This window comes from Pyricularia grisea, chromosome VII, assembly GCF_004355905.1.
Source record: "Pyricularia grisea strain NI907 chromosome VII, whole genome shotgun sequence".
NCBI lineage: Eukaryota > Fungi > Ascomycota > Sordariomycetes > Magnaporthales > Pyriculariaceae > Pyricularia > Pyricularia grisea.
This window is the reverse complement of record NC_044975.1, coordinates 2,362,848-2,389,277: the sequence shown is the minus strand read 5'-3', so window position 1 is coordinate 2,389,277 and position 26,430 is coordinate 2,362,848. Positions and strand designations below refer to the sequence as shown.

Genomic DNA, 26,430 nt, shown 5'->3' with positions numbered 1-26,430 from the left:
TGTGGTTAGGACCCTGCGTTTTTTCTAGCTAAAAAGTGGGCCGGAATTCCGAAGCTTCTACATGCACAAACACGCCATACACGATCCAAACCCACCCGATCGATGATAGTTTGGTCACTCGGCAGCTGATCGAAAGGAGATCTGATAAACGATCGGCAGATAATATGATATGATAAGGGATCGGGTTCTGCAAATGAATGGGTCGCCAGCATGCCGCCAAAACATCAAATTAACAGGACGTTTTTCGCTCCAGGCTTGCGAGGCACAAATGAGTTAGAGAAAGGAAAACCATTTAACTAGCGAGAGTCTAAAATTGGTTGTTGTTTTGCTCCGATGATTTGCAGTTATATGACAATAGAGTTGGCACTAAAAAAGTCACTCCGACGTAAACCAGACCAAGAAAAGATGCAAAATTTGTATTGCTTTGATAAGATAACAAAAAAACAAAAACATAAGTTAATATACCAGAAGATATCCATCATATCGAAAAAGAGACCCAGTAATGAAGATTCTTTTTAGTATTTCGAGAAGAAAAAAGATAAACAAGACAAGCTTAAAAGGAACAAGAGAGAGACGGAAAGAAAGCTAAAACTCCTTGGATGCCTGACGCCTAACGGGAAATGGGATCTACTTGCTGCCTTCAGATTCCTCGCGCGATTTCTTTTCTGTTTGAAACATGGGGATAGGGAGCCCAATACATATAAATGGGGGGAAGAAATTGTGCCCTTTCGTATTTATGTCTGTCTACATGATGGGAATGCCGTCGTATTCGGCGTAGCCGAGGGCAAGGTTCATGTTTTCTGCCGCAAATAATCATCGTGGTTAGCATGCGTCATTTTGGTTTCCTTTCTCGTCAACTTGGAGCACATCGCAATCTTAACTTACGCAAACACTGAGTCGCAGCACCCTTCAGGAGGTTGTCAATGGTAGCACAGACGACGACCCTCTTGCCTGACGAGTGCACCTGGAAGCCACCAATTTCAACACCGTGCTTGTTGGCAATATCCTTGACGAAAGGAGGCTCGCCAATGATCTTGACTAGCCTCTCGCCGGCGTAGCGGTCCTGGTAAATGTGCCTAATGTCACGGCTGTTCATGGTCTTGTTCAGCGGGATGCCGATGGTGAGCTGGATGCCAGAGAACCAGGGTGCGACGTGCGGCACGAAAGCCACATCAACGCCCAACTGTCTGCTGATCTCGCGTTCGTGCATGTGGTCAGTCAGACTGTAGGGAAGCATGTTGTCCGCCAGGAAGCTCGTGTCGTTTTTGCGTGACGGCTTGGTTCCAGCACCAGAGTAACCCGAGACACCTGAGATCCAAGGCTGACCGCCAACGTGCTCGAGGAGAGGAGAGATGGCGAGCTGTGCGCCTGTGGCGTAGCAACCCGGGTTCGAGATGCGCTTGGCCTGGGAGATGGATTCACGCGAAACCAGCTCAGGAAGACCATAAGTCCAGCTGTCGTCGAAGCGGTAGTCTGCTGACAGGTCGACGATGACGCTGTTGACAGCATCAGAACGTCCGCGGCGGCCCTGGTAGATAGCGTTGACATATGGTGCACAGACGCCGTTGGGGAGGGCCATCACCCAGCAGTCAATCTCTCCACTCTCCTCCATGTCCGTCATGTCCTCCGGGCTGAGGTTTTCGTAGATGATTTCGCTCTTGTTGTAGCCCTCAAGCTTCTTGCCCGCCAACTCCCTCGAGCTGACGTGCTTCAGCTCCATGTGCGGGTGCGAGTTGAGGAGGGTAATCAAAGCCTGGCCGGTATAACCACGAGCACCAATCAGGGCAACCTTGGCCTGCTTGGTGTTGGATGCGTTCTTCTTGCCCAATGGAGGATTGGGGTTTGTCGTGCTGACGTAGCTGCGGGAGAAGGCAGGCCCCCTGCTGGTACGGAAAGGCTGCGTGACGGTAGGTCTCCGAGGGGATGTATGGTACGACCTGATCTGCTGGCCTTGCGAACGGCTAACAGGGCGGGTGGCGCCAGAGGTGCTCACGCCAGAGCTGAGCTGCTCGACCTTGGCCATATCTCCTTCGCTGTACAGAGTCGCGTTACCCTCCTTGAAGAACTGGTTCATGGCAGGCACCACCTCGTTCATGTCCTGAACTCCGTAAAAGAAGAAAACCTTGCCGTTCTGGTTCACGGCACCGTCGGCCTTCTCCTGGAACCATGAGATGTTCTCATCGTTGTCGTCGACAACCCAGACGAGTTTCTTGTGGTCCTTCCTGATGGCAGCGAAAATGGTGTCAGCTACACCGCTGAGCCAGCCGCCCGAAGTCATGGTCAAGGTGGCAAGCTTTGCCAGACCGCCATCCTGCTTGGGGGGCAGGACAACGGCAAATACCCTGACGTGCTCGTCGTAGTAGGCCTTGAAGTTGACGTCCTTGCTCAGGTAGTCAAAGTAGTTCTCCATCTGGGTCTTGGCCTCGGGGTCGTCGGTGTGGTCACGCAAGAAGGCCTCCTTGATCTTGGCAAGGTCACCGAACTCGGAGACCTTGGTCGCAGTAAGGAACTTGCCGCCTCGCCTGATAAGCGTACCGGCTCCGGAGTCGGTGAACAGCTCCTTCTGCAGGTCGCGGGGGTGGATGATGGCAACACTCGAGGTACGGGGGAGGGTGTCAAGCAGCTGCTTGGTCTCCTTGATCTTGAGCCTGGTGCCGTACTTGCACCACTCTTGTCCCATGTACCAGTCGAACTCCTCGTCGAGGTTGATGGTCGAGATCTTGCTGCCATCGCCGTCAAAGAGGCCACCCTTCTCAGAGAGGTAGACGACCTTGAGGGGCTCGAGAGCCCTGGCGAGCTCAGCAGCAGCAACGTCTGCATTGACGTTGAGCAGCTGGCCGTCGGCAGTCCAGGCGAGCGAGGTCAGCACTGGCAAGCAACCACGGTTGATAGCTCCCTCAATGATATCAGTGTTGACCTTTGTGATCTTGCCGACGTATCCCCACTTGTCCTTGTTAAGGTAGTCGGCGTAGAAGACGCCAGCCGTGGCCGGACGCACATTGACACCGTAGTCCTCGAGCTTCTTGGTGAAGTTTAGGTTCTCCTCAAGGAAGAGCTGGCGGGCAATGGCAAGAGTCTTGGCGTCGGTGACGCGGATGCCCTCCTCGAATTGGGGCTCGACGCCAGCATCCTCGAGAAGCTTGTTGAGCTGTGGGCCGGCACCGTGAACGATGATGGGGAAGAGGCCGACCTCGTAAAGGAAGGCAAGGGATTGGCAGAGCTCGTCAAGGTAGTCGGTGAGAATGGCACCACCGACCTTGATGACGGCAAACTTTTGCGACTCGACCGAGGTGAAGAGGGAAAGGTATTGCTGAACCTCCCTTTGGGAAGCGACGCTGCTGATGGCCTGGACGACCACGCCTCGGGTGTTGGACTGCGAGAGGACTGGCGCCGAGACGGAGAAGGAGCGGCGAGCGGCGTGAGCTGCGGTGAGGCGAGGAACGGGGAGGGTACGAGCAGGCGTAGCGACAGCTCGAGCGCCAATGCATCGGCGGGCTCCGGCCCTGAAGGCACCCCGTGCGGCAGAAAGCATTGTAGTAGCGAGACCGATTGGGCCGGCTTGTGGTGACGCTATGGGTTGGGTAGCCCCGAGAAGCTCAAAGAGGGCGGTCGAACGGAACCTGGTGGTGACAATAAGATGTATGTTAGTCAGTTCTGCTGTGGTTGCGGTTAGACCGAATTGGTGCGGTGCGTCAATTCACCTTCGTGTATTGCCGAGGGGAATGACCCGCAAATCGGCCGCCTTTGCTATGGTAGCAGGCTGAACTTGAACAATCGGCTTCCCGAGTAGCTTCAGCAGCCAATTGAGTACACCTGACGTTATTCAGGAGTCTGGTTGTAATATGCTGGAAGCTTCAACGGTATCCCGCTTGACACGGAATTGGATGCTTCAGCATGGGAAATTATGTGGGCAGAGCGGAACCACGACAGAATTGTTAGCGTTGGAGGGGCACCTGAGTGGTCGGCAGAAAAAAAAAATTGAGTCGTGTGGTGACTCCTTCCCCCGAAACCGCTCTCTAGCTTCCCTGGGCAATGCACCACCCATAACAAGCTTGGCCAGCCAAGGTTGGGTAAGTACCAACCCTGCACAAGTTACGTAGGGAGGTACCTACCGGTCATACCGACCTTATGATGTAGGCTTTCGCTTCCTTGCCCAGGCACCGCACTGTTTTTCACGCGCCAATTGCCAACTGACTCGCATTTTACACACTGTACTGGTAGTCCATTCAGCTCCATGCCCTCTATTGGAAAGCCCATGAACTTTGACTGTTGCACTGGGATACACCGTCAACAGATACAGATACGGATTTAGTGTTTGAGGGTATCCCAGGTACTTGGGAGTCATGTTCCATTGAGACTCTGGCGCAGTCTCTTCTGAAAATTTTACTATGTAAGCTTGAGACTGTCGCCCTCGACGTTGAAGTTCTCTGAACTGATGGAAATCATCCAACCAACCGGATTCAGGCAATGGATGGCCGACATTGGAGCCAGAAGCCCCGTTGCGTACCATGGATTGGTTCTCCCAGTAGTAGTACTGCATAGTGCATACTACGTACAAACTGGGAGCTGCCACCGCTTTCTGGCCCGCTTCAGTAGCTTTGCACCTTGGGGATTTGCAGTGGAGGCAAAGCTTTACAAAGTAGCTCTTGGGAGACAGATGCTCCACACGAGATGTACGTAGTTGACCCGACACGAGGCAAAGCATGCATGGATGACAATCGAATGCCTAGTTGGGCTGGAACAGGGCGAGGCTGCCAAAGGCTTTCTCGCTTGGGTTTTCGATGGCTGATTGGTAATACTTGAGTCACAAGTTTTTGCACGTGAAGGAGACATTAAAAAGGAGGCTCTGATGTCTTGTATGCTGCTGTCGTGTATTGTATTTACCAGTGGAGCGCCGATGCAGTACAACAACGTGGAACGAATGCACAAGAGGTGTCTCTGGCCAACCAACCGTGATTTGGTCGCAAATCATGCCCACCTGGACAGTCAGCAAGCCTACTGCCTACTTCGTACCTCGGTGGCAGGCCGTAGCGGGGAGGGCCTAGCTTTGCCGTTCATCTGAACCTTATGGTCCTGTCACAATAATATGTCGCTTACGTCTCTGTCAGGCCGCGCACATATTCCCCGCAAATAACACAGCTAGCCCGAGTTGCTAAGCTTACAGGCTGTGAAGAGCTGTTAACCAAGGGAATGAGTGGTAGAACAAACAGCCAGCCTCGGCACAGGTCATCACTACAGGGGTTAATCCGTTCCGTGGAAATCACGATAGCGACTGCACAAGGTCCGGCGAGTGTCAACACAATGCTACAGCAGTTCATTCATGATGTGCCAAATATACAGGACCAGTCCCTCTGGCATATTGAGACGTCCCATCCAAAAGAAGCCCCATCCATGGCTGCTAGTCCATGGGGAATTCGCTGGCTTTCCCATGCCACATGCCACAAATATGAAATCTTCCATCCCTTTCCAAGACAAGGCTGTAGTCCGCTCTCCCAAAAAAAAGCACTTGATGCTCAGTTTCTCGGAGCCCATCACGCCCAAATCTGAGTGCCTCAGATCGATGTACAAACTGAGGGGATCATGGGTAGAGCAGGTCGTGAACAAAGCGTCTCTTCATTATGATGCAGCAAGGATATAGAGGGAGAGAGGGAGAGAGGGCAGAAAAAGACAAAAAAGGTAAAACGCCGCGCCTAGTCCACAAGGCTTCCCGTTTCGTACATACAAATGCGCGCTTAATACGCGCCACACAGGCAGTCATCGTCGTTGCTGGTTGATTGATTCATGGTCGTGGTGCTTTCGTTTAGTTACCCTTGAAGTGGAAAACAATTGGGAGAATGATGATGAGGAGCAGGATGATAATGCCGACGATGATGCAGACCCTCATCTTCATGTCCTATATTTGGTAGAGATGACGACAGTTTAGTGAATGGTTCTGGTTGAGCCTCTGCTGCGTTTCCAAAATGATTTGATTGGTTCTTACCTTCCACCACATCTGCTTGCGAACCCTGTTGGCACCGCGGCGGAAGCCTTGGGCTGACTGTGCGAGGTTGTCTGTCTTATCTTGGAGCACATCGAGGCGCTCGCCACGCTGAGCGACCGAGTTGATGTTATCGCGCATCACACCGACGGTATCGTCGATTTGCTAATTGCGCGCAAGTAATGTCAGTTCATATTCGGCTACGCAACCTCGGCCGATTGAAATCAGGTATGGCGCCACCCTGATGTCGACGTCGCTGATTCGGAGACGAAGGCCTCGCTGGGATTGTTGTGTCGACTTACGCTCTGCAGCGCCTGTGTCCTGGCATTTCCGCCTGCGCCCTGCTGCGTCGCTGCTCCCCTTCCACCAGCGCCACCGGCGCCCTGGTTGGGGATGTAAGGGTCGTAGGGAGCGTCTTCGGGCATGTTTGCGGTTGCGGGTCTGTCGGGTAGCTTGGCTTGTTGAAGCGATAGATAAACGGTAATCGACTATTCTCAACGGCGATGCGAATGTAATTTGAGTTCGAAACGGATTGGTGGTGTCGGTTGGAATGGGTTGCGTTTGTTTAAAAAGTGGTTGGTTAATTGTCGCAGCAAAAGAGGGCGAGGTTGGGATCGTTAGGAGAGGTTAGGATGGATGGGGATGAAAAGACAGCCAGCCCGCTGAAACGAGAAAGGGACCCAGCCAACCCGAACACGTCTTGCCCACAGATGTCCTGCAGGTGTCGCTCTTTGCGTTGCGGCCGGTGGCAGCCACTGATGGCAGGTGGGTCTGCTCGACCACACGAGCTGTTATGAGGTACCTGGCATCATTGCTGAGAGTGGCTTGAACATCAGGTACACATTTAACAAGCATAATCCGTTGCTCAGGCCCAGAATAAAGCAAGCCTGGCGCTTATGAGGTGACCCAGCAACGCCCTGCCAATTATTGGAACGAAGCCACCCAGTCCTTGACATGATCATGATAATTACTACGATTGGGTCGTGTCACAATTTATTTTTCAATGGAATTATATCATATTTCCTTGTAAGAGAAAAGTCATAAACGATTCATTCCTCAACATGCTGCTTTTCCAGCAGTTATGGCCATTCTGCACGGGTTCGGACACCCAGCCGGTTCTTTGTACGGAGTACCTAGGCAAGGTACGTTTACGTTTACAGACACGGGCCACGCTGAGCTATGACGACGTGCCCGTGGCTGTGCTGTAACTCTTTGGATGGACGCCCGTGTGTGATTATGTGGCAAAAAGTAACGCTTTTAATCAGCTGAAGGCCCATGGTCGGTTGCCAACGTATGGGAAATTTATTACCAACTAGTTAGGTAGGTCAGGTAGGTGTCTTACCGTCTTTGAGAGTTGACGATGTGATTAATATGTGCAGCAATCCACAGTACCTAACTAGTTTACATTGGATCGACTGACATGTTCTCTAACGAACTTGGCAACAAACCAGCACTACTGCAATAATTATTGCGGTACAACTGTAAATTGTGTTTATGGACTCCACAGATGTCAAATGCATGTTTCCGCTGACGCGCTACCGTTTGGTTACATGTCTGTTTCATCTCCATTTACCACTTTTTTATCCTACCAGATGAGTGAGTTAATTAGTTGCGCAAAGACGTTGGAAGTAGAATTCTAAGGTGACTGGGTTGATTTGTCTGTTCACAATACGAACCGAACTCATTGCTTTAACTTAAAGGTCGATGAATTTAGAATCCGAACTTGCTTTTCAAAGCTTATGCCAATCACGTGGGTCCTACTACAAGTATGAGCATATCTCTCCGGTACCGGGAAGCGAAGGTCTTTTATCGATTACTTTCCTCAATACTCCCGTTCCACAACGTACAGCCAAGGCAAATCATACTTTGAGCTTTGCACGTTGAGCTGGACAATTCAGCCAGGTATTCTCATTATTTGAACAAGCATTAACAAAAATAAATAGACTTAGTCATACTCAGTTTGCCTGCCTGATCAAGTCCTTAGATTAATCAACTATGAGCTCGGTGAGGTACTCGAAGACTGTACGCGAGACACCAATCGGGTACAATCGGCCTTCACGTGACCAAAAATTTCAGGACCAGGTGTAGACTGTTGAGCCTCTCTAACTGCTTGGATTTGCAACCACTTACAAACTCCGCCGTTGTTGGGTACCGGGCTGGATAAAACACCGTCCCCAGGTCAAATCGAAGTCTCTCAGGCTTAATTTGTATTTTTTTTTTTACTCTTTTTTATTTTATTCTTTTTATATTGGGCAAAACGCACAATGTCATCCTCGCTCCCTTCATCCCTCCGGCGGGCGGCCGCTCCCCTCCGTAGAACACTCGCCACGGTGACAGCAACATCCGCGACAAACACAAAGTCTTGCAGAACATATGCAACAATACCCTCAAAGGACAGCGATCCTACGGCAAGTGCAAGCAGCGCCGATTCAGCAGCAGCGTCAGTCACATCCCAGCAACCAACATCGAAATCTTCCCGCCCAACATACTTCAAAGACACGTCTGTCGCCTCCTTCTCCGACTTTCTCGCCACATCATCCCCGGCAGCTCCCTTGTCTCCATCTGAGGCCTACACCCTTCGCACCGCCGAGGTCGGCCCTGTCGGTCGCAAGAAGACCATCACACGCCTGCCGGAATGGCTGAAGACACCGATACCAAACCCGGGGTCCAACGAAAACTTTCGCAGCATCAAGGCCGACCTTCGCGGCCTGGGGCTGCACACAGTTTGCGAGGAGGCTCGTTGTCCGAATATCTCCGACTGCTGGGGTGGTAGCTCCAAGGCCGCCGCCACCGCAACCATCATGCTCATGGGCGACACCTGCACACGTGGATGCCGTTTCTGCAGCGTCAAGACCAGCCGGGCCCCGGCACCCCTCGACCCGCACGAGCCCGAGAATACCGCCGAGGCCCTGGCCCGCTGGGGACTGGGTTACGTTGTTCTGACTTCGGTCGACCGTGACGATCTTGCGGATGGCGGCGCCAGGCACTTTGCCGAGACCATTCGGAAAATCAAGGCCAAGAAGCCGACGTTGCTGGTCGAGGCTTTGACGGGTGATTTCCAGGGCGACCTGGAGATGGTCAGAATGGTGGCCGACAGTGGTCTGGATGTGTATGCGCACAACGTGGAGACGGTCGAGGGTTTGACCCCATACGTGCGTGATCGCCGTGCTACCTTTAGGCAGAGCTTGAAGGTGTTGGCTGAGGTCAAGAGGCACAAGGGCGATGATATCATCACCAAGACCAGCATTATGTTGGGTCTGGGTGAGACGGAGGAGGAGCTGTGGGAGGCGCTCAGGGGTAAGTCTCTCATCGTGCATCATGTCTTGGCATCACGACACCACAAACATTTCTTGCTGACAATAAAATCTCCATTTAGAACTCCGCAAAGCTCAGGTTGATGTAGTGACCTTTGGTCAGTACATGCGTCCGACAAAGCGTCACCTCAAGGTAGAGAAATACATAACGCCCGATGACTTCGAATTGTGGCGCCAGCGCGCGCTGGACATGGGATTCCTGTACTGCGCCAGCGGGCCACTTGTGCGATCATCTTATAAGGCCGGAGAGGCGTTTATTGAAAACGTGCTGAAGAAGCGGGCGGGCGAGAAGGCAGCAGCAGCTGCTGCCGCCGCTTCAGGTACCACTGCAAACGCCACCAAGCTGGATCCTTCCACTCTGCAATGAGGGTGGGAACGACAATGTGCACATAAATGGGAATAGACGGGTTTTATAGTTTACTTCGATTACATGTATTAATCTTCAACATGACGGAAAATAGGGAATGGCGGATTATTTAGAGCATCTGGGCGGCGTCATATCAAACGCTACAGTCACCTTGTCGACGTGACACGATATTTTGACAACATTAGAAGCTCACTTCAACAAGACCTTCTAATGAGAAATGGTTTCGACATTGGTTGAACTTTATGTGTATCATCTATGTCTTTCTATTCTACTCTGGTCGCCCACTTTATTGTGTTTTCTATTGACAATTACTATTCATGAACCAGGCCAGTTGCCTTTCCTCGACAATCGTACCGTGTCTATAGACGCTGTGCTAGCAGCTCTCCTGTCTATGGTATTGAGAGCCATGGGCATATCTCTTGAGCATGCCGCTGCTCGAGACAAAAAACCGTCTCTCAGGTATGTAAGCAGGGGAACTTTGCAGAACAAAACGGAAATTCTATGCGCAAAATTGACAGCCAAAATTACCCAGGGTATCACACTCCAAACAGATAACAAAAACAGACCCAGAATTCCAAAAGCAGTTTACAAAATTGTCGAAACAGCTCTACTGCAGGTTTTTTTTTTTTTTTTTTTTTTTTTTTTTTTTTTTCCCTTTGTTCTCTCAGTTCGTCTCTCCAGCCGAACCAGCAAGAACCAGCTCAGCAATCTTGGCCCCAAGCTCATTGATGCTCGGAAACTCGTCGACGTCTCCGATCGCCACGCCCGACTGGTCCACGATCCAGCGTGTGATGTTGAGCTTGACAAGCGAGTCGACGCCGTAGCTGACAGTCGACCGCGATGGATCCAGCAGGCCGCCCGTCGACGCCCGCGGCAAAGGGACAGTAACGACGGCGGCGCTGCTAAACGTGGAGCTGACAGGCGTCGAGACGAAGGATGTGTTGGCAGACCCGGCCGCCGTGTTGGGCCTGCTGCCCGCGGTGCTGCCGCTGCTGCTGCTACTGCTGCACCCCAGCCCCACGCCCATGAACCTTGCCAGGGCGCGAGTGACGGCGCCGACCGCGATGGACGCCGCTTTCTCAGGAGACGAGGCCCGGCGGATCGCAATGCGGAGGTCCTGTCCAGCGTTATTGCTGTTGTTGCTGCTGCTTTTGCTGCCGCTCCGACCGTGGTGTCGATCGTCTCCGACGTCCTCCCCCGCGCCCGTCGCGAAGAAATCCACAGTGCCGGCGGGCAGGTCGACCTGGTTGAGGTACCGGAAGAGCGGCGAGCGGGTCCAGAACGGATCGACGGGCCGATCCTGGAGGACGAGGCCGCCCGATCCCATCTGCGTGACGACCTGGGTCGGCAGCCGCAGCAGTCCCCGTCCAGAACCGGGCCGCTGCTGCTGCGGTGACATGGCGCGCTCGAGCAGGAAGCGGACGTGGCGCAACCCGATGCCGAAGAAGCCGTTGGCGAGCATCACGTCAAGCAGCCTTTCGTTCTCCGCGACCATGCCCGCGCCGAGCACGAGGCCGAGGTCGAGCGACACGCTGCGCCGCCCGAGGGAGGCGCGGTGGTGCGCCAGCGCGTCCTGGAACGTGTTGCCCGCGGCGTAATTGGCCTGGCCGCGGTTGCCGAGCACGCCGGCCGAGCTGGAGAGGAAGATGAGAAAGTCGAGCGTGTCGGGAAGGCTGTTGTGTAGGTTCCACGATCCGATGGCCTTGGGGTGGAAGGCTTTTGCCCATTTGGTGTAGGTCATCTTGTCGAAGATGGAGTCCTGAAGTTTGATATAAGTCAGCAAAAAGAAAAAAAAAAAGTTTCATTCGTGCTGCGTCAAGGTATGGTCAGTTGGAAATGTGCTTACCTCGAGAACGGCGGCACATTGAATAGCGCCCTTGATGGGGGGCATGTTTTGTTGAACAAACGAGAAGGTCTCCCTCATCTCTTTCTCGTCGCAAATGTCCACCTTCAAGTCTTGAACTTCGACACCCTTGAGCTTCAGCGAGGAGATGAGATCCATCGCAGGTTTTGATTTTGCGCCAGACCGAGAGAGGAATGCCAAGTGGTGCGCGCCCCGTTCGACCATCAACTGAGCAATGCTTCGGCCAATCCCACCGAGGCCGCCCACGAGGACATAAGTCCCGCTGCTGTTCAACTGCAAAGGCTCGGTGAGGTTCACGGGCATCATGACACGAGTGTCTTCTCTAGCCTCCGCGACATGCAAACCTAACCATGGGTCTGTGGTAGTGTCGATTGCTTCGGTTCCCAAGCTCTCGAATTTGCGGAAAGTCATGGGATGGGTGCTGCAGGCTGAGATGCTGTTTTTCAGGAGGGCATTAACTTCATTGATCGCTTCCTCCACGACCCACGGCTGCTTCTCGACTAGCTTGAAAATATCAAAGGTCTCGAGGGATAGATTCTTGAGAACCGCTTGCTCCATCGACGGCAGTTTAAGATTCTCACTCGCCAGCTGAGCAATCCGACCAAACTCTGCGCAGGACCTAAAGTTGGCAACGAGGCTGCGAGAGGCGGGGCTGAAGACGACATCGACACCACGTCCTCCAGTAAGTCTGCCGACGGGGCCGACAAACGCATCGTCTCGGCCGTCGACAATGCGATCATCAGCGACGCCAAGCGCGCGTACGACTTCCCTCTGCTCGGGAGATGTCACGGCGGCGATTACGGATGCGCCTTTGGCTTTGGCGATGTAGACGGCAGCCTGGCCATAGGCAGAAGCCGCCGCGTGGATGAGAACAGTGTGCTCCGTTCTGAGACGGCCGGAAATGACGAGGCCATAGGCTGCACTGATGAAAGCCGTCGGGCTGAAGGATCGATGGGGTGGGTGGTTGGCGGTCCCGCGAGACCAGAGGAACTTTTGCTCGGTAATGATGGCGCTGCTGATTGTGCCGCGGGCAAAGACTACCACCGGGTCGTTGACTTTAAAGTGGCTGGAGACTTTTGATCCGACCTCTAGGATGGTGCCGACGGCATCGGACCCAACCTCACCGCCATTGCCTCGCAGGGCCTCAATGTCGTGTGGAAGGAGGTGGCTCTGTTTCACCTTGACGCGAATCTCTGTTTCTTTCAGAGGTCGGGTCATTGTGTCATCTTTCATGAAGTACAAGCCAAGGCGGCTGCCTACAGACTCTGGTGCGAGCTTCACTTGGCAGTCGTCTTGCCACAACGGAAACTCCTCAAGGCGATCAGGGAGGTGGGCTTCCTTCTCTAGGAGCGAGTTGACAGCAGGTAGCGTCACGAGGCGGGGGATGAACCGTTTTCCGTTCCGAATGACATATTCAGACTCCCTGACAGCTGTCGATGTGACAAAGTTCGCCTCCAATATGTCACACAGCGTCTTTGAAGTGGATACAATGTTGTTGTCAGTGCTTGGGTCAATGTCGACAGATACAAGCCTCTTTTGGCCGCCCTCGGATCTGATGGTGCGCATCAAGCCGATTGAAGCAGCCATGAGTGGGTTGATGTTTGACATATGAGCACCTGCAGTCACCCAAAGAAGCTGCTTGGTGCGGAAGATGCCGTGGAGCATTTCCCACTGTGACTCGCCGAGATCAAAGATGAGGGGCGTTTCTGCCTCCAGCAATGAAATGTAGACCGTTCTGGAGTCGAACTTGCCGTGGGCAGAAACAGCAACAGAAGTACATGTGATCTGTGGCAGGGCTCCAAGGCTATTAATCAGAGATTTGTTCAGCTTATCCACGAAGGGGGTTAGCAACTCGGGCCGCAATATCGTAACATGAAGCTGGCCTCCAGTTGGTTTGTCAGGGGTGTTGAAGCTGTGAGCAACGAAGTACGAATGCTGACCAGAATTGTCGTGGAGTTTCTTAGGATTCCGAAATCCAGCATTGGCAAGTCGCTTGGTTATTCTCAGACAGTCAGTGTCGTTGTTTTTGTTGTCGTCGACGACACTCTCCAGCTGCACGATAATATATCCACCTGGGTTCAGCACATGGCTGGCTTCCACTAAATGTTGAAGTTGGGAGGCGTCCAGGATGATGAGATCATACTGCGATGTCATGGCCACCTGCTGCATAGGCTCCCAGAGAATTCGCTGCATGACGGGAGCGCCAGCGTATTCGTGTTGCAGCTGAGAGAATATGAGGTCCTCCCTATCGCAGAGCGTATATGATCCAAAGCGCGGTGTCCCATAGCCGTTCTCAAGAGCTTCGATAACCCTGAAAGCAATCCCCGAAACGCTTCCAAGCTGAAGTACGCACAGAGCAGGCTTGGTATGGCCCAGACAGTCAACCCATGTCATGAGATCACCGACACTAGTCCCGCCAATATCTTCCTTCCAAACAATCTCAGAACAGAGGTTGCGGTTGTTCGACAAAAAGCCAGCACCATCACCCACCGCCGCGACTGCCGACTTGAACTTCAGGCCCTTGATGGAAACCCTGACCTGGTCGAGCTGGTCGTCAAACATGACCACGTCGGCCACCGCAGAACGTGACGCCGTCATCTGCGCCGTTGTATATCCAAGAAATCGGCTGCCGGCGCCCTGTGGCATGTCTGCCGAGACGAAAATACTGTCTATATAGCAGGGCAGCATGACGCCCTCACCAATGGCAAAGACCGTCTGCAGGAATGAGTCCAGAGTTGCGGGGTGGATGAGGTGAGGGAACTCGTATCCAAATGGCATGACCGATGCGGTGTCGGGAATCTGGACTTGGCTTTGGCAGTAGCCGCCGCTTCGTGAGCTTCGGGACATTTTTTTAATATTACGAAACAAAGGTCCGTAGTTGAGACCAAGATTGTTTAGTTCCTCGTATAGCTGGCGCGGACTCATCTCCTCGTCGCTGGTCTCTTTGTATCGGCTGTATGTGTTTCGATGGGCTGAATCCTCAAGCTGCATTTCCACAAGTGTGCTGCTTGCCACGTCGCCGTACAGAATGTGCAGCTGGCCCTCGGCATGCTTGGTGGTGGCTATACCGTCAGGCTTGGTATAGATTGAAAAATCATAGATTGCAACGCCCTGCAGCGGCTCGTTGTTTTCTGATTTTCTTAACTTGGTGCTGATTGCATGCTCAAGCCCATCGGTCCAAGTAGGGACGATAATCGGGGCAAGGATGGAGAGGGACTTGACCTCGAAGCCAATCACCTCTTGTCGGCTCATCTCGGCAAGCTGCTGTCCAGCTTGGAGTGCCATGGCTACCATTCCAGCAGCGGGATACAGGATCGACTTTTGCACCTGGTGATGCTCGATCCAGGGGTTCTCCTTGAGACGAAAGAAGCCGCGCCACGACTTCTCGGTCTTGATTCCGAGATCAAACGGTGCGCCGATGAGATCCTCCCTGCCGTGGGTGCGGAAACGGTTGTTCTTTGACAGCTGAGACTCGTACCAGTATAGCTTGTCGTGGTTCCAGGGGTAAGGGGGTAGATCGTGGAGGTGCTGAGGTGGACGGCTATTCTGCACAAGACTACTCTGTTGGGACTGCGACTTGGAGTAGGTCCAGTCCATCTTGATGGGAACTCCGCGAGTCCAGAGCTCACCGAGGACTTGGAGTGTCGAATTCATTGCACCCGTGTCATTCTGGAGAACACTAAAGTAGGGAACCGGCTCGTGATAGTCCATGGTTGTAAGGACGCGACGAATAGTCCCCTCCCAGATACCGGTGGGACTTAGCTCCACAATGACAGTTGGACTAGCATTTCTCATCATAGTCTGTACTGCTTGATGAAAAAGGACAGGAGAAGTTAGTGTCTTGATCCAGTGCTTGGCACCCAGTCTGCTGGGAGAAATCTTAGAGCCCGTCAGGGAAGAGTATAGAACTGGGCCTGACGCTGCATCTTGAATCTCGATGGACCCGAGCTTCTGAAGATAGTCTGTTGTAACGTGCTCCATGTGCTGGGAGTGATAGGCGGCATTCACAGACACGAGGCGGCTGAAACATCCAGACTCGGCCAAGAGATTTTGGACTTCGAGTATCGCAGCCTCGTCGCCTGAGAGAGTGACGGACGAAGGACCGTTGTAGCAAGCAATTTGCACATTGCCCCCCGAGGTCTGGTCAATAAACCTCTGTACATCCCGAGCCGAAAGTCCGACCGCAAGCATTCTGCCGGGCGGGACATTGTCTTTTTCTTGCCAAGATGCAACGCAGTGGCCACGGTAATACGCAATCTTCCAAGCACTCTCGCAGTTTATGGCACCCGCGGCATATGCTGCTGCGATCTCGCCCGAAGAATGGCCCACGACGGCGACCGGGGCCACGTTGCTGGCGTGGAGGACTTCGACGAGCGCCACCTGGACGGCCGTCGTTGAGATCTGTGACACGCGAGGCAGGTCGACTCGGGAGCCGTCCTGGTCCGACGTCAGCACCTCCAGCAGGCTAAAGTCTGCGCCCAGCTCGTGGCGGATGTAGGAATCGGCAGCCTCGATGCTGCTCTTGAAGACGGCGTATTCCAAAAGCTCTCTTCCCATGGCGTGCCACTGAGCACCCTGTCCGCCAAAGACGAGAGCGGTTCGGACTTGGGCGTCTCGGGGCGAGTCCATCACCAGGCTGTTGTCAAAGTTGAAGATCTTTCGGAGGAGGTCTGCAGGGCTGCGGGCAACCAAGAAGGCTTTCCACCCGAGCTTTGATCGGCGCTCTAGCAGCGTGTGAGCGTACTGGTTCATCAGTTTTGAAGTCGCAGACCCATCCTCTACACGCTTGCGGAGGTAGGGTGCGTGGGATTGAGCAACCAAAGAAACCCGCTCCTCTTCATGAGCCGAGTAGACAAACAGCCGAGGGGCGTCATCATCTACAAAGCCTTGAGGGTACGCTTTGGTAGACTCGAGGAGCGTATCTCCAGGGAAGAGGTGACTGGCATGGAAACCGGCGAGGTTTGCTTCCGATAGATGATGTGCCGCATCCTCAATGATGGCATGGGCATTTGTGCCACCAAAACCAAAACAGTTGACGCTGGCTCGGCGTAGACCAGGCACAGGCCAGGGGGTCAGCTCCGTGGGGACTTTGACTCGCCAGCCTTCAAAGTCGATGTTTGGGTTTGGCTCGATAAAGTTGAGATGTTTGGGAATGAAGCCCTTCTCCGTAGCCAAGACGGCCTTGATGACACCAGCTACACCAGCAGCGCCCTCGAGATGCCCAATGTTGGTCTTGACGGAGCCGACGATGACAGGGTTGTCGATGTCACGGTTGGTGGATATGGCGCGGTATATGGCCTCCAGCTCACGCACGTCACCCGCCTTGGTGCCGGTGCCGTGACACTCGACAAACTCGGTCCTGTCCGTGTCGAGCCCGGCCTTGCGGTAGGTCTGGACGATGTTGCTCATCTGACGCTCCAGGCTGGGCATGGTGATGCCGGGCGTGCGGCCATCTTGGTTGCTCGCCGTCGAGCGGATCACTCCCCGGATGACGTCGTTGTTGGCGATTGCGTCCTCGAGCCTGCGTAGGATCACGATGCCGGCGCCCTCTCCTCTGCCGTAGCCGTTGGCTCGAGAGTCGAACGCGAAGCACTTTCCGTCTGAGCTCAGGAACCCGACAGAGGTCATGGGCAGGATGGTGTTTGGGGTAAGGATCAGGCCGACTCCGCCAGCGATTGCCTATAAAAAAAACAGAGTTCAAGACTTTGATGCATGTTAGGATAGGATCAGGTCGGACTTACTGTAGAACACTCTCCACTCAAAAGACTTTGGCACGCTTGGTGAATGCTAACAAGGCTGGCACTGCAGCCGGTGTCCATAGTCTGGCTTGTTCCGGCAAGATTATAGCAGTGGGAGATTCGGTTGCCTAGAATAGCAATTCCGTTGCCAGTTGCCGCGTATTGTGGTGTCTGGTCTTGATCTCGCAGACACAATTGCTCGTAATCTTCTCAGTAAAAAGAAGTTAATATGCTGTGTCTTTTTCTTATAGATACCAACAGCTGGACAACAAACCTTTGACAAAAGAACCAATCCAAACAGTTGCATCGGTGCCATCTATTTTCTCTTTAGGTATACCAGCTGCAGATAGTAACGGTTAGACAAAGATTACAGATACGTCATGACAATCATCAGTCTTCACTACTGACCTGTCTCCATTGCTTCATACGTGACTTCCAAGAGCATCCTCTGTTGCGGATCCATAGCAATGGCCTCATTGGGGGAGATTGAGAAGAACTTGGGGTAACGTCAGCATAAGAGACTTGAAGATACCAGAGCCATATGTAGTAGATCTAGACTTACTCCTGCATCAAACTCTGCTAGGTCGTTTTGCAGAAAATGTGCTCCACGAAAGTGAAACTTGAGACAAATATCGTATTAGTAGGTGTGTGTATCCCAAGGTGCGTTTCGATAGATGAGAGCTGTAAATCAAACTATAAATACGGGTATCATAACTCACACTTCCCCGGCGGCTGGGGTCAGGATGATAGTAGCCACACACATTCATGCGAGCCTCTGGAATCTTTGTCCAGGCACTGATTCCATCCTCCATCATCTGCCAGAGGCCAGAGATGTTGTTGGCATTGCCTGGAAAGCGACACGCGAGGCCAACCACCGCGATCGCGCCTCGAGGAGAAGGCGAGCCAGCCGGAGCGGCTGGCTGACCCTCCGTGGTGCTCATATTGCGACCGAGACAAAGCTATGCGTAATGATATTACATGTAAGAAAGCAAGAGACCGAGAAACAGAAAAAAAACACTGCTGAAATGCTAGAGGTATGAAGTCTGTCCACAGGTTGAGCACAGAGATCAAAAGAGCGCCTTTCTGAGCTATAACATAGAATATAGCAAAGTAACGGTTCAAGGTAATCAGTGAGGTGAGGGTACCCTGGTAGTAGGCTTGGGCTTGAATTCATTCTACGCAAACGAAGGATTAGGAAGATGTCAAATAAGGGCGGTTGGTGAAGAAGCTCTGAAGTAAGTCTGAGGCGAAAAGACCAGAGAAGCACCAGCAGTGAGTAGGCAACCCGAGCCCAAAGTCCAAAAGGTGGGCCTCCAAGCACCAATCCAAGGCTTTTTATTTCTTCGAAAGGTCGCTGTCTTCGGTCCTCCAGAGGAGAGTGTAGGCCTCAGCTGAAGGTTTGCAGGAAGGGCTAGAAGGCAAACAAACAACCCCAGTCCCCACAGTTTCTTCCTGTTGGAGCAGAGCTTTTCTGCCGGCTAGTGGCGGTCTAAGAGGAACTCGCTGCTTGTTTCTAGCATTCATCTCAGCCTCTTTCAAGCCTTGTATGTGAGGGGGAGACGGTGAGTCTCGCAATATAATCACCTGTGATGAAGCTGTTCGGAGAAGCGACTGCCTCGTTTTAGGTGTCTGTGCATAGTTTCCCAAGCCATGCACTCCATCCTTTTAGCTCTTCTTCAATACACTCTGATCTTCCATTCTTCCGGGTCTGCTGTTTTCTCCGGCAATGCTGACTTGTTCTATTCCTATGGTTCTGGACTGGTAAACCGATCAGGTAAGGAAACATGCGTACCCGCAAAATACATGTCGTTTTTCCCCGGTATCCCACAGACAAACCATCAAGTATAAGGGGAATACATTGAAAAAAGTACAGTAACAGAGAAAAGGAGAGCTGAAAGCAGGTAGAGCAGGTATGTATCATCTTTCTATTCATTGTTCACAACAATGACTATTAACAATGACCAGGCATATCGTGCAATCTGCGCGCTTGCCGGCTTTACTTCCTGGGTCTTCAACTTATAGGTAATCTTCCATGCGTTATTTTTTCAGCAAAGAACAAGACCTCATTTGGAAAGCAGTGCAGTGTTGGGAGCCCAATCTGAATCAGAAATAGCCCTCGCAAACGATGCTCCCAGTTAACAATATCAAGGGCTCCCAGTATTGAATTCTTGTTGCCTTTCCCATACGGTAGGTTATTACAATGCTGCTGCAGTGTCCGAGTTCCACCAAGAATCACAAAAGCACATGCAAAAAGGCACAAGCAAGCTTTGGTGGGATTGACGTCTTTAGTGCGACAGTCATGATGACAGGCTTGACAGGCAGCAGGAGTAAATTAAAATGGCTACCATGAAGTACATTAGATGAAGAACAGCTGTGATATCAGTCGATAAATATTAAAGGTGATCAAGTTCTGGTCTTCAAGTCGTTAGTTCTTTAGTTGGCATAGATGTTGCCTCCGGTAGGCTTCTCTGGCAAATATAAAATAAAATAAAATAAAATGCCTCGGATGAATTGGGTTGATGATGCGCGAAACCTTGCCATTCAAAAATCTGCAATCCACATGCGTAAATGAAGAAAATACTCTCGGTGTTGAGAGCCATCCCAAATAGAAACAACCGTGGCATTATTGGGCGACTCGAGTAAGTTGCAGCTGCAGGACGGTGCTACTGACAGCCCACGAACACTATTCTTATTCAGGGGAAACGAAAGAGTGCGTGGGGAGCGAAGCAAGCCTAAGCACTACGAGGGTAGCGTTTTCTTATATAAATACGCAATCGATTTCTTTAATGAAACTCAACCGAGGATGAAGAGGTCCCTTGAGAAAGTTACTTGTAGGCTTCCCTAATGATCCAAAGCAAGTAGACCAGAGCCTGGCGCAACGATTCTGCGGTTCAATGTCTCTCAAAGTCTGTCAGTCACACCTTTGGCCTTGCACTTGGTGCAGCACCACGAGAAACCTTGGATGGCCCCCACTCAGTCTCCTCGTCAGACAAACAAGTCGCGATGTATCTCGCAATGCCGCGTTACAACGTTCACCCAGTGGCACCCGTGAGACGTTTTGGGCAAATTTTTCAAAAAAATTGCTCTGGCTGCATACCGTGCCAAGTAGGTATGAGATCGTCTGTTTTTTTTCTTTCTTTTTTTTTCTTTTTTCGTTTTAGCCTCGGACATCAATGGTTTTCATACAATGTACTTTGAACCAAATCGAGAGGCTTTGAAAATGAAGTGGGGCCTAGACCTAGGTCAAATGGCGACAATGAGGTCGTCGTCGTTGGATGTGTTCTTCAGCCACGCACCGCCACACATGCGCCACCCCCTTTATTGAAGACTTTGAGATACATGCTCACATGGGGGGAATAGGGAGACTGAATAAATATAAAAGGCTGATCGGACACACCATAGTCTATATTGTATTGGCTATGGATTGCAAATGTCATTCTCCCGCTCTATAAAACATATTGATATGCAGAAGCAGTATTCTACTGTGACAGATTATCCCCTTTTTGGTGATGTGCACAGTTGGGATCAAGGCAGCCAGCCCTTCATCAAAGAAGGAATCTATACAAAACTACAACTTAGATTGACCAATCTAACCAGGAAAATAACAATGACAAAGCCACTTACACATTTACTAAAGACATTTCATTCATTATATAGGCGTGATTGATAATCGCGGGTCGGTCTATCGAAATTCCTTATCAAAAACAAGGCACGACTACTTATATGCTCAAAGTGCCTTGGCGAAGTGTATTTTAAGTACACTTAGATAGCGGCTTTTCGCTTACAGACCATGGTCAGTCAGCCTTGGCTTGAGCCTATGAACCAAGAACCCGTCGACCCTTTTTTTTGCTTTTTTTCTTTGAGGTTTTACAAAGGCTCACTTAGCTCCATCTGCCGGCCGGAAAAGACCGCCCAGAGCCGGTCTGCGGAACCCTTGCAGGTGTCGTACAGGTCCCCCTGGTGACTCGATCTAGATGAACGGCCTCAACGGGTGGCCGCATCCTTGTGCTTCCCCTACCTCGTTGCACACGCCGTGAGCTCACCTCCCGTTCGAGCCTATAGTTTGTCTTTCGGTCGCCTAGTCATGTCTCGATTTAATATGGGAGCGGCGACCTGTCTCGTTGAGCTTTGGAGACGCAGAGGGGGGTTACACAAAAAGGTGAAAGAGGATGGAGATGGCAGCAAACCTTTTGTAGCGGGGTGCCCTTGGTCATGGGAATAATTCTGGATTGGGTTTTGTGCCACAACACATCTACAACCAGATCTGGTGATGCATACCTATTCTTCGCTAGGGTTAAATGCAGGATGCAAAAGCCGCCCAGAATTTGAAGTGTAAAGCAATAACAACTTATTAGTATAGGTACGAGTTGAGGCACAGCATAGTGACAGGTTGATCGGCCTTGGCACTACCGACTTTTGGAATGTCACACAGCAGCCGTCATAGAAGCGCGCCGGTCTCGTTTATTTAGGGTTCGGTTCTTTCAGGTGGTCCTGCCTCCCCGTCACATTTTTGTCCCCCAAGATCAAGCCATATCCTGGTGACACTTGAAATAAAAAGTGACGCGAAGATACCGGGCGCAGAAGGACCCGAGCCGAGTCTCAACCTCATCGCCGAACGAAGGCGGGCCAGGAATCCGGTTTGTTTGACGAGGCTAACCAGGAGTTTTTTGTACGCGGGCACGAGCACATAGATTCCAATGGGGGTTTGGCCCTCTGTCTTTCTGCCATGTACCACTAGGCGGATCAAGAACCGACACCAGGGCTTTGTTGTGGGTGGAGTGTTGGCTTACTGCCAGCAGTTAGGTTCTTTTCCATGTAAAGTACGTACCCAATCCGATCAATCAGCATTTCGAGACAAACTTGTCCTCCTCCCCCTTTTCCAACGTACCTAAGGTTGCTATGATTCACAAACCGTAAACGACAATGAGACCCTGAGCAGAGCAGGATATCGAAGACATTGGTGTTCCAACAGAACGTTTTTGTTTTCATAACTGGCTGTCAACAGACTGAGCCTCTTTACCGAGACAGATGCATCCAGAGGTACTTTAAAAAACGCGTTTGCTTTGGTGTCGGCTTATTTGTAGCTTGCCCTGCTCTTCAGCCCCCATTGCTTTGGCATTTATTTGATAGGTTGTTGCTCTCTCTTTTTATTGAATGCCATCAACATCGAAAAGACACGAGGCAGTTCTTCATTCCCGCCGTTCAACGTGGCAACCCTCAAACAGCAGCAGCAGTAGCAGCAGCGACAACAAACAAACGAGCGCTTTCGACCCACCCAGGACACGACCTGAGCCGGATTAGCAGCCATATTCAGGCTGTAGCCAAGCTACAAAAAAAAAAAAAGAAAAGAAAAAAACCAACAGTCAATCACAAGCGTTGATTCTTTGCCCAGGCCCAAACTCCTTGGCCCCACCTGCAACCGCGTGCCTTGCTGAGGGCAAGAGCGTCCCTCATTCTCACGCCACATGACCGACTACTTACGGCCGCTTGCCAACCAACGCAATCTTTTGTTTTCTAAAAGTTTGCAGCAGGGATCGTGAGGACGACTTCAACCCGGCTCACTTTGGCCCTCAACAAGAAGAGAAAAAAAAAGAAGATCTCGAACTCACCAACTCGGTGCGCCATTCGTTACGTTCAACAAAAGGCCCTCCATCAGTGATTATGGCTGCCATGATGCAGTCGCCTAACAGGCGTCGCTCCATGGCTCGCCAGTTCACGGCGCGGTCCTCGAGGCACCTGAGCGATTCCATGGAAGATGTCATCCGACTGGCTGATGATTTTCATCCCAATCGCGACGTCGAGCAGGCTGTCGAGCCGGAGTTGGAGAAGATGGGTCGACCACGCACTATAATTGTTGTTATCCTGTATGAGTCTTCTTTTTTCTGTACCCTCCTCTTACTCTGACATTCCTCTCAGATGTATAACATGACCTTGGCTAACTAGTACTTCTTCAAGACTCCTCACATGTCTACTGTTCTCACTTCTTGATACTACTATTGTATCGACGTCTCTTTTGGAAACCAGCAAGGATCTGGGAAACGTTGAGGACAGCTCCTGGATCATGTTGGCGTATCTTCTCACATACATGGGTAGGCACTTTTTCATGAACCAAGTCGATCTTAGATTTCTACCCCTTCAACATATCTCCCTCACCTCGAAATACTAACTGCTTACCCTACAGGCTTTTCTATAATCTTTGCCAAGCTCAGCGACATATTTGGACGCCTGGCCATGCTCGAGATTTCCTGGCTGATCTTTGCAGCCTTTTCACTTGGCTGTGGTATTTCACAGACCATGACTCAGTTGTACGTCACTTTTGAATATATGTCTATTTGTCTTACGCACAAGATATTCTAACACCACACAACCCAGAATTGTAATGAGGGCATTTCAAGGAATCGGCGGTGCGGGTCTGTACAGTCTTCCCTTCATTTGCATCCATGAAGTTGTTCCAGCAAACAAGTGGCATCTCATGGGTGCCAGCATTGCCTGCATGCTCTCCGTGTCCTATGTACTTGGGCCCATTCTTGGGGGAGTCATTCCACATCTCAGCAGCTGGAGAGTTTTGTATCTCATGAAGTAAGTTTCCGAGACACCCTGACTTCATTTTGAGTCTTGTATCCACGAATCTAACATGAAACTAAAGTGTTCCCATTGCTGGCGCAGTGGCCGGAGGCCTCTTTGTGGTCTATCCCAGGAAACGTCACCAACCAAGGATATCAGTCACCGATAAGCTGCGACAAATGGACTTTATTGGAGCGTTGCTGCTGCTTGCCGCGAGTATGATGATTGTCTATTCTATTCAAGAAGGTGGATCCATGAAGCTTCCATGGTCATCCCCCGCCATTGTAACCATGCTTGTTATATCTTCCATCTGCTGGGTGGCCTTTTGGTGCTGGGAAGCATTCGTGGGTCTGAAAGACGGCAAGGTTGAACCTATTTTCCCACTCTCGCTCGCAGCTCACCGAGCATACCTGGCATGCCTGTTGTAGGTCATCAACTCCTCCCACTGCAACACGTGCACTTAGTAACTGACTTTGGATTTCAGCGCCACCTTCCTGCTTGGGTTTGTTTTCATGACGAGTGTTGTAGTTCTTCCCGAAAGATCCCAGGTTGTCGACGGTCGAGATGTGCTAATGGCTGGTGTTGATCTCCTGCCGCTGCTTGCTGCTGTGGCTGTTGGAACATTTGCATCAGTGCCATTCACCAGACCCAAGAATCAAACAACTCTAAGTCTTACCATTGGTGCCAGTCTTATGACCGCTGGCTGCAGCCTCATGACGGCTGTAGAGAACATGGATGAATCTCAAGCCGTCAACGCTGTGTATGGCTTCAAAGTTATCCTCGGCCTCGGTTTCGGCTTCTGCCTCTCGTCAACGACAGTGATAGCCAATGTGATTGGAAGGGGTGATGACATGGCAGTCGCCAATGGTGCTATTGCGCAGGCCCGTGTGCTGGGCTCAGCGATTGGACTTGGCATGTGGACCATCATATTCAACCGCCACGCACGAAGCAACAGCCTGCTCGTCGACCAGCGAAATGGAGGCCTTCTTACTCCCCAGCAGGTAGATATGCTGCATCGCGCACCGTCGAATGCGTTGCTACTACAAGGCCCAGCGCGAGAGGAGGTGCGCCAGATTTATACTGCCTCGTTTACGGATATCATGCTCGTTCTAGCCATCGTGTCATCTGGCGCTTTTGCCATGGCACTATGCACGTACCAGACGAATCCGCCGCCCGTTAACCTTCCATCGTTACCGTCCACATCGCCAAGGCCGCGGGCTCGTCTTCCTAAGCAGATGACTACTGCTGTCGGCATTGATGACTTTCGAGGCATGAGGGAGAGTCAATATAGAGCTCTAGATGGCAACGGTTCGGAGTCGGATGGACGGCTCGATAGTATCGAGTTAGGACGGTTGCCTACTCTACCCCTTGCAATTTTGCCCAAGTAAGGTAGCAAAGTCTGTCCATCTTTCTCCGCACTGTACTTTTCCTCACGGCTCTGTACATATGTATTATAGCAGGATTGGAGTTTGGGAGGTACATATGCTTGGAAAATGTCTCGGATCGGCTATACCTGCCTCGGTTGCCGCCTGCTATAAAAAGCAGCGAGTGTCTGGCGAGTTTAAAGGCTGCCGGTAGCTAACTTCGCTACCTAAGGTATGCAGCTATACTCAACTGTCAATTCGTTTTCACAGTTTGAGTTAGATAAATAGAACTGTTTGGCAACATCCATTCTGTTGTACTTGACTTTGAACCAAATTACCTACCGTACAAGAAATATTTGAGCTATCAACAACAGCACACCATCATCGGTTCCCACGTGGAGCATATTAAATGACAACTATACTACCATAAGAAACAGCGATACCAAGCTACCCCAAGAGAAGCGGTAAGGATGTCTCTACAGCCAGCAAGCCAGCAACAGGCCAAGTAGCCAAGAGTTGCACTCAGGCTGATCTCTGCTCTGATTCACTAACGGCGCGAAATTTTTACGAGCAATGTCCCGCATCTATCCCTAGACACCTGCCAAAGAAAAAAAAGTATGTACTTACGAAACAGAACGACCTCGTTTCTTTGGCTTCATTTGGCGTTTTGAAGACAAAAATGCCATGATGTCTTTTCGGAACTCACGGCATTGAAGGTGTAGATTGTAGTTTATTTTTTTTCCCTCTTCCTAGGCAAGCCGCTTTCTCATGTATTTCTTCTTAATTATTCTAGAGCCAAGAGGACTGACTTGGGCACCAGGCAACCCGAAAGCGACCAAAAAAAAAAAAAACATCCGAAATGAGCACAGTCTTGGATGAGTGAACGTCTCAAAATACCGTGAGTAAAAGGTCTTTATTAGAGGGTTTTATTTTCTGTTGAAACTTCTCATCCAAGAGCAGCCCCGGCATCCAGACACGAACGCCGATCGCTCGCCACCGGTACTTGGAATGAGTATGATTGGGCTCTAGGTGTACCGTTACACTGAACAAAAAAAAAGATTTCGGTCATTAGCGAATCAACACTTTTCATGATCAATAGAAAAAAAAGGCCTCTGCTAGACAGGACGGGTATTGTGGGACACAAAGAGTGAACATGGTCGCCGACCTTCTTGTTTGTGCGCGCCTAGCTACTAGGGCTTGGAGGGGGTGACACAGGAACAGAGACAAAAGAGGCAGAGGGTG

The 26,430-nt window shown here is 51.4% G+C and overlaps 6 protein-coding genes across 6 annotated transcripts; 2 read left to right on the top strand and 4 right to left on the bottom strand.

The window, feature by feature from the left end:
• Nucleotides 1-94: 94 nt before the first annotated feature.
• PgNI_10719 (uncharacterized protein) lies at nt 95-4,069 on the bottom strand. Its single transcript, XM_031130692.1, has 3 exons — nt 3,702-4,069; nt 886-3,620; nt 95-800 (listed from the first exon to the last, which is right to left on the bottom strand). Exons 2-3 carry the CDS (start codon nt 3,530-3,532, stop codon nt 745-747), a joined length of 2,703 nt encoding a protein of 900 aa, XP_030979990.1. The 5' UTR covers nt 3,533-3,620; nt 3,702-4,069; the 3' UTR covers nt 95-744.
• A 1,198-nt stretch (nt 4,070-5,267) lies between these two features.
• On the bottom strand, nt 5,268-6,631 carry PgNI_10718 (uncharacterized protein). Its single transcript, XM_031130691.1, has 3 exons — nt 6,280-6,631; nt 5,981-6,142; nt 5,268-5,893 (listed from the first exon to the last, which is right to left on the bottom strand). Exons 1-3 carry the CDS (start codon nt 6,400-6,402, stop codon nt 5,801-5,803), a joined length of 378 nt encoding a protein of 125 aa, XP_030979989.1. The 5' UTR covers nt 6,403-6,631; the 3' UTR covers nt 5,268-5,800.
• Nucleotides 6,632-8,122: 1,491 nt separating this feature from the next.
• PgNI_10717 (uncharacterized protein) lies at nt 8,123-9,942 on the top strand. Its single transcript, XM_031130690.1, has 2 exons — nt 8,123-9,274; nt 9,354-9,942. Exons 1-2 carry the CDS (start codon nt 8,242-8,244, stop codon nt 9,656-9,658), a joined length of 1,338 nt encoding a protein of 445 aa, XP_030979986.1. The 5' UTR covers nt 8,123-8,241; the 3' UTR covers nt 9,659-9,942.
• A 380-nt stretch (nt 9,943-10,322) lies between these two features.
• PgNI_10716 (uncharacterized protein) lies at nt 10,323-18,201 on the bottom strand (the record flags this gene model as incomplete). Its single annotated transcript, XM_031130689.1, has 7 exons — nt 10,323-11,417; nt 11,505-17,201; nt 17,264-17,466; nt 17,535-17,600; nt 17,669-17,756; nt 17,823-17,879; nt 17,980-18,201. The coding sequence occupies 7 exons, from the start codon at nt 18,199-18,201 to the stop codon at nt 10,323-10,325; spliced, it is 7,428 nt and encodes a 2,475-aa protein (XP_030979985.1).
• A 3,664-nt stretch (nt 18,202-21,865) lies between these two features.
• PgNI_10715 (uncharacterized protein) lies at nt 21,866-21,988 on the bottom strand (the record flags this gene model as incomplete). Its single annotated transcript, XM_031130688.1, has 1 exon — nt 21,866-21,988. One exon carries the CDS (start codon nt 21,986-21,988, stop codon nt 21,866-21,868), a length of 123 nt encoding a protein of 40 aa, XP_030979988.1.
• A 933-nt stretch (nt 21,989-22,921) lies between these two features.
• PgNI_10714 (uncharacterized protein) lies at nt 22,922-25,212 on the top strand (the record flags this gene model as incomplete). Its single annotated transcript, XM_031130687.1, has 6 exons — nt 22,922-23,124; nt 23,216-23,349; nt 23,442-23,565; nt 23,633-23,839; nt 23,907-24,248; nt 24,309-25,212. 6 exons carry the CDS (start codon nt 22,922-22,924, stop codon nt 25,210-25,212), a joined length of 1,914 nt encoding a protein of 637 aa, XP_030979987.1.
• Between the last annotated feature and the right edge of the window lie 1,218 nt (nt 25,213-26,430).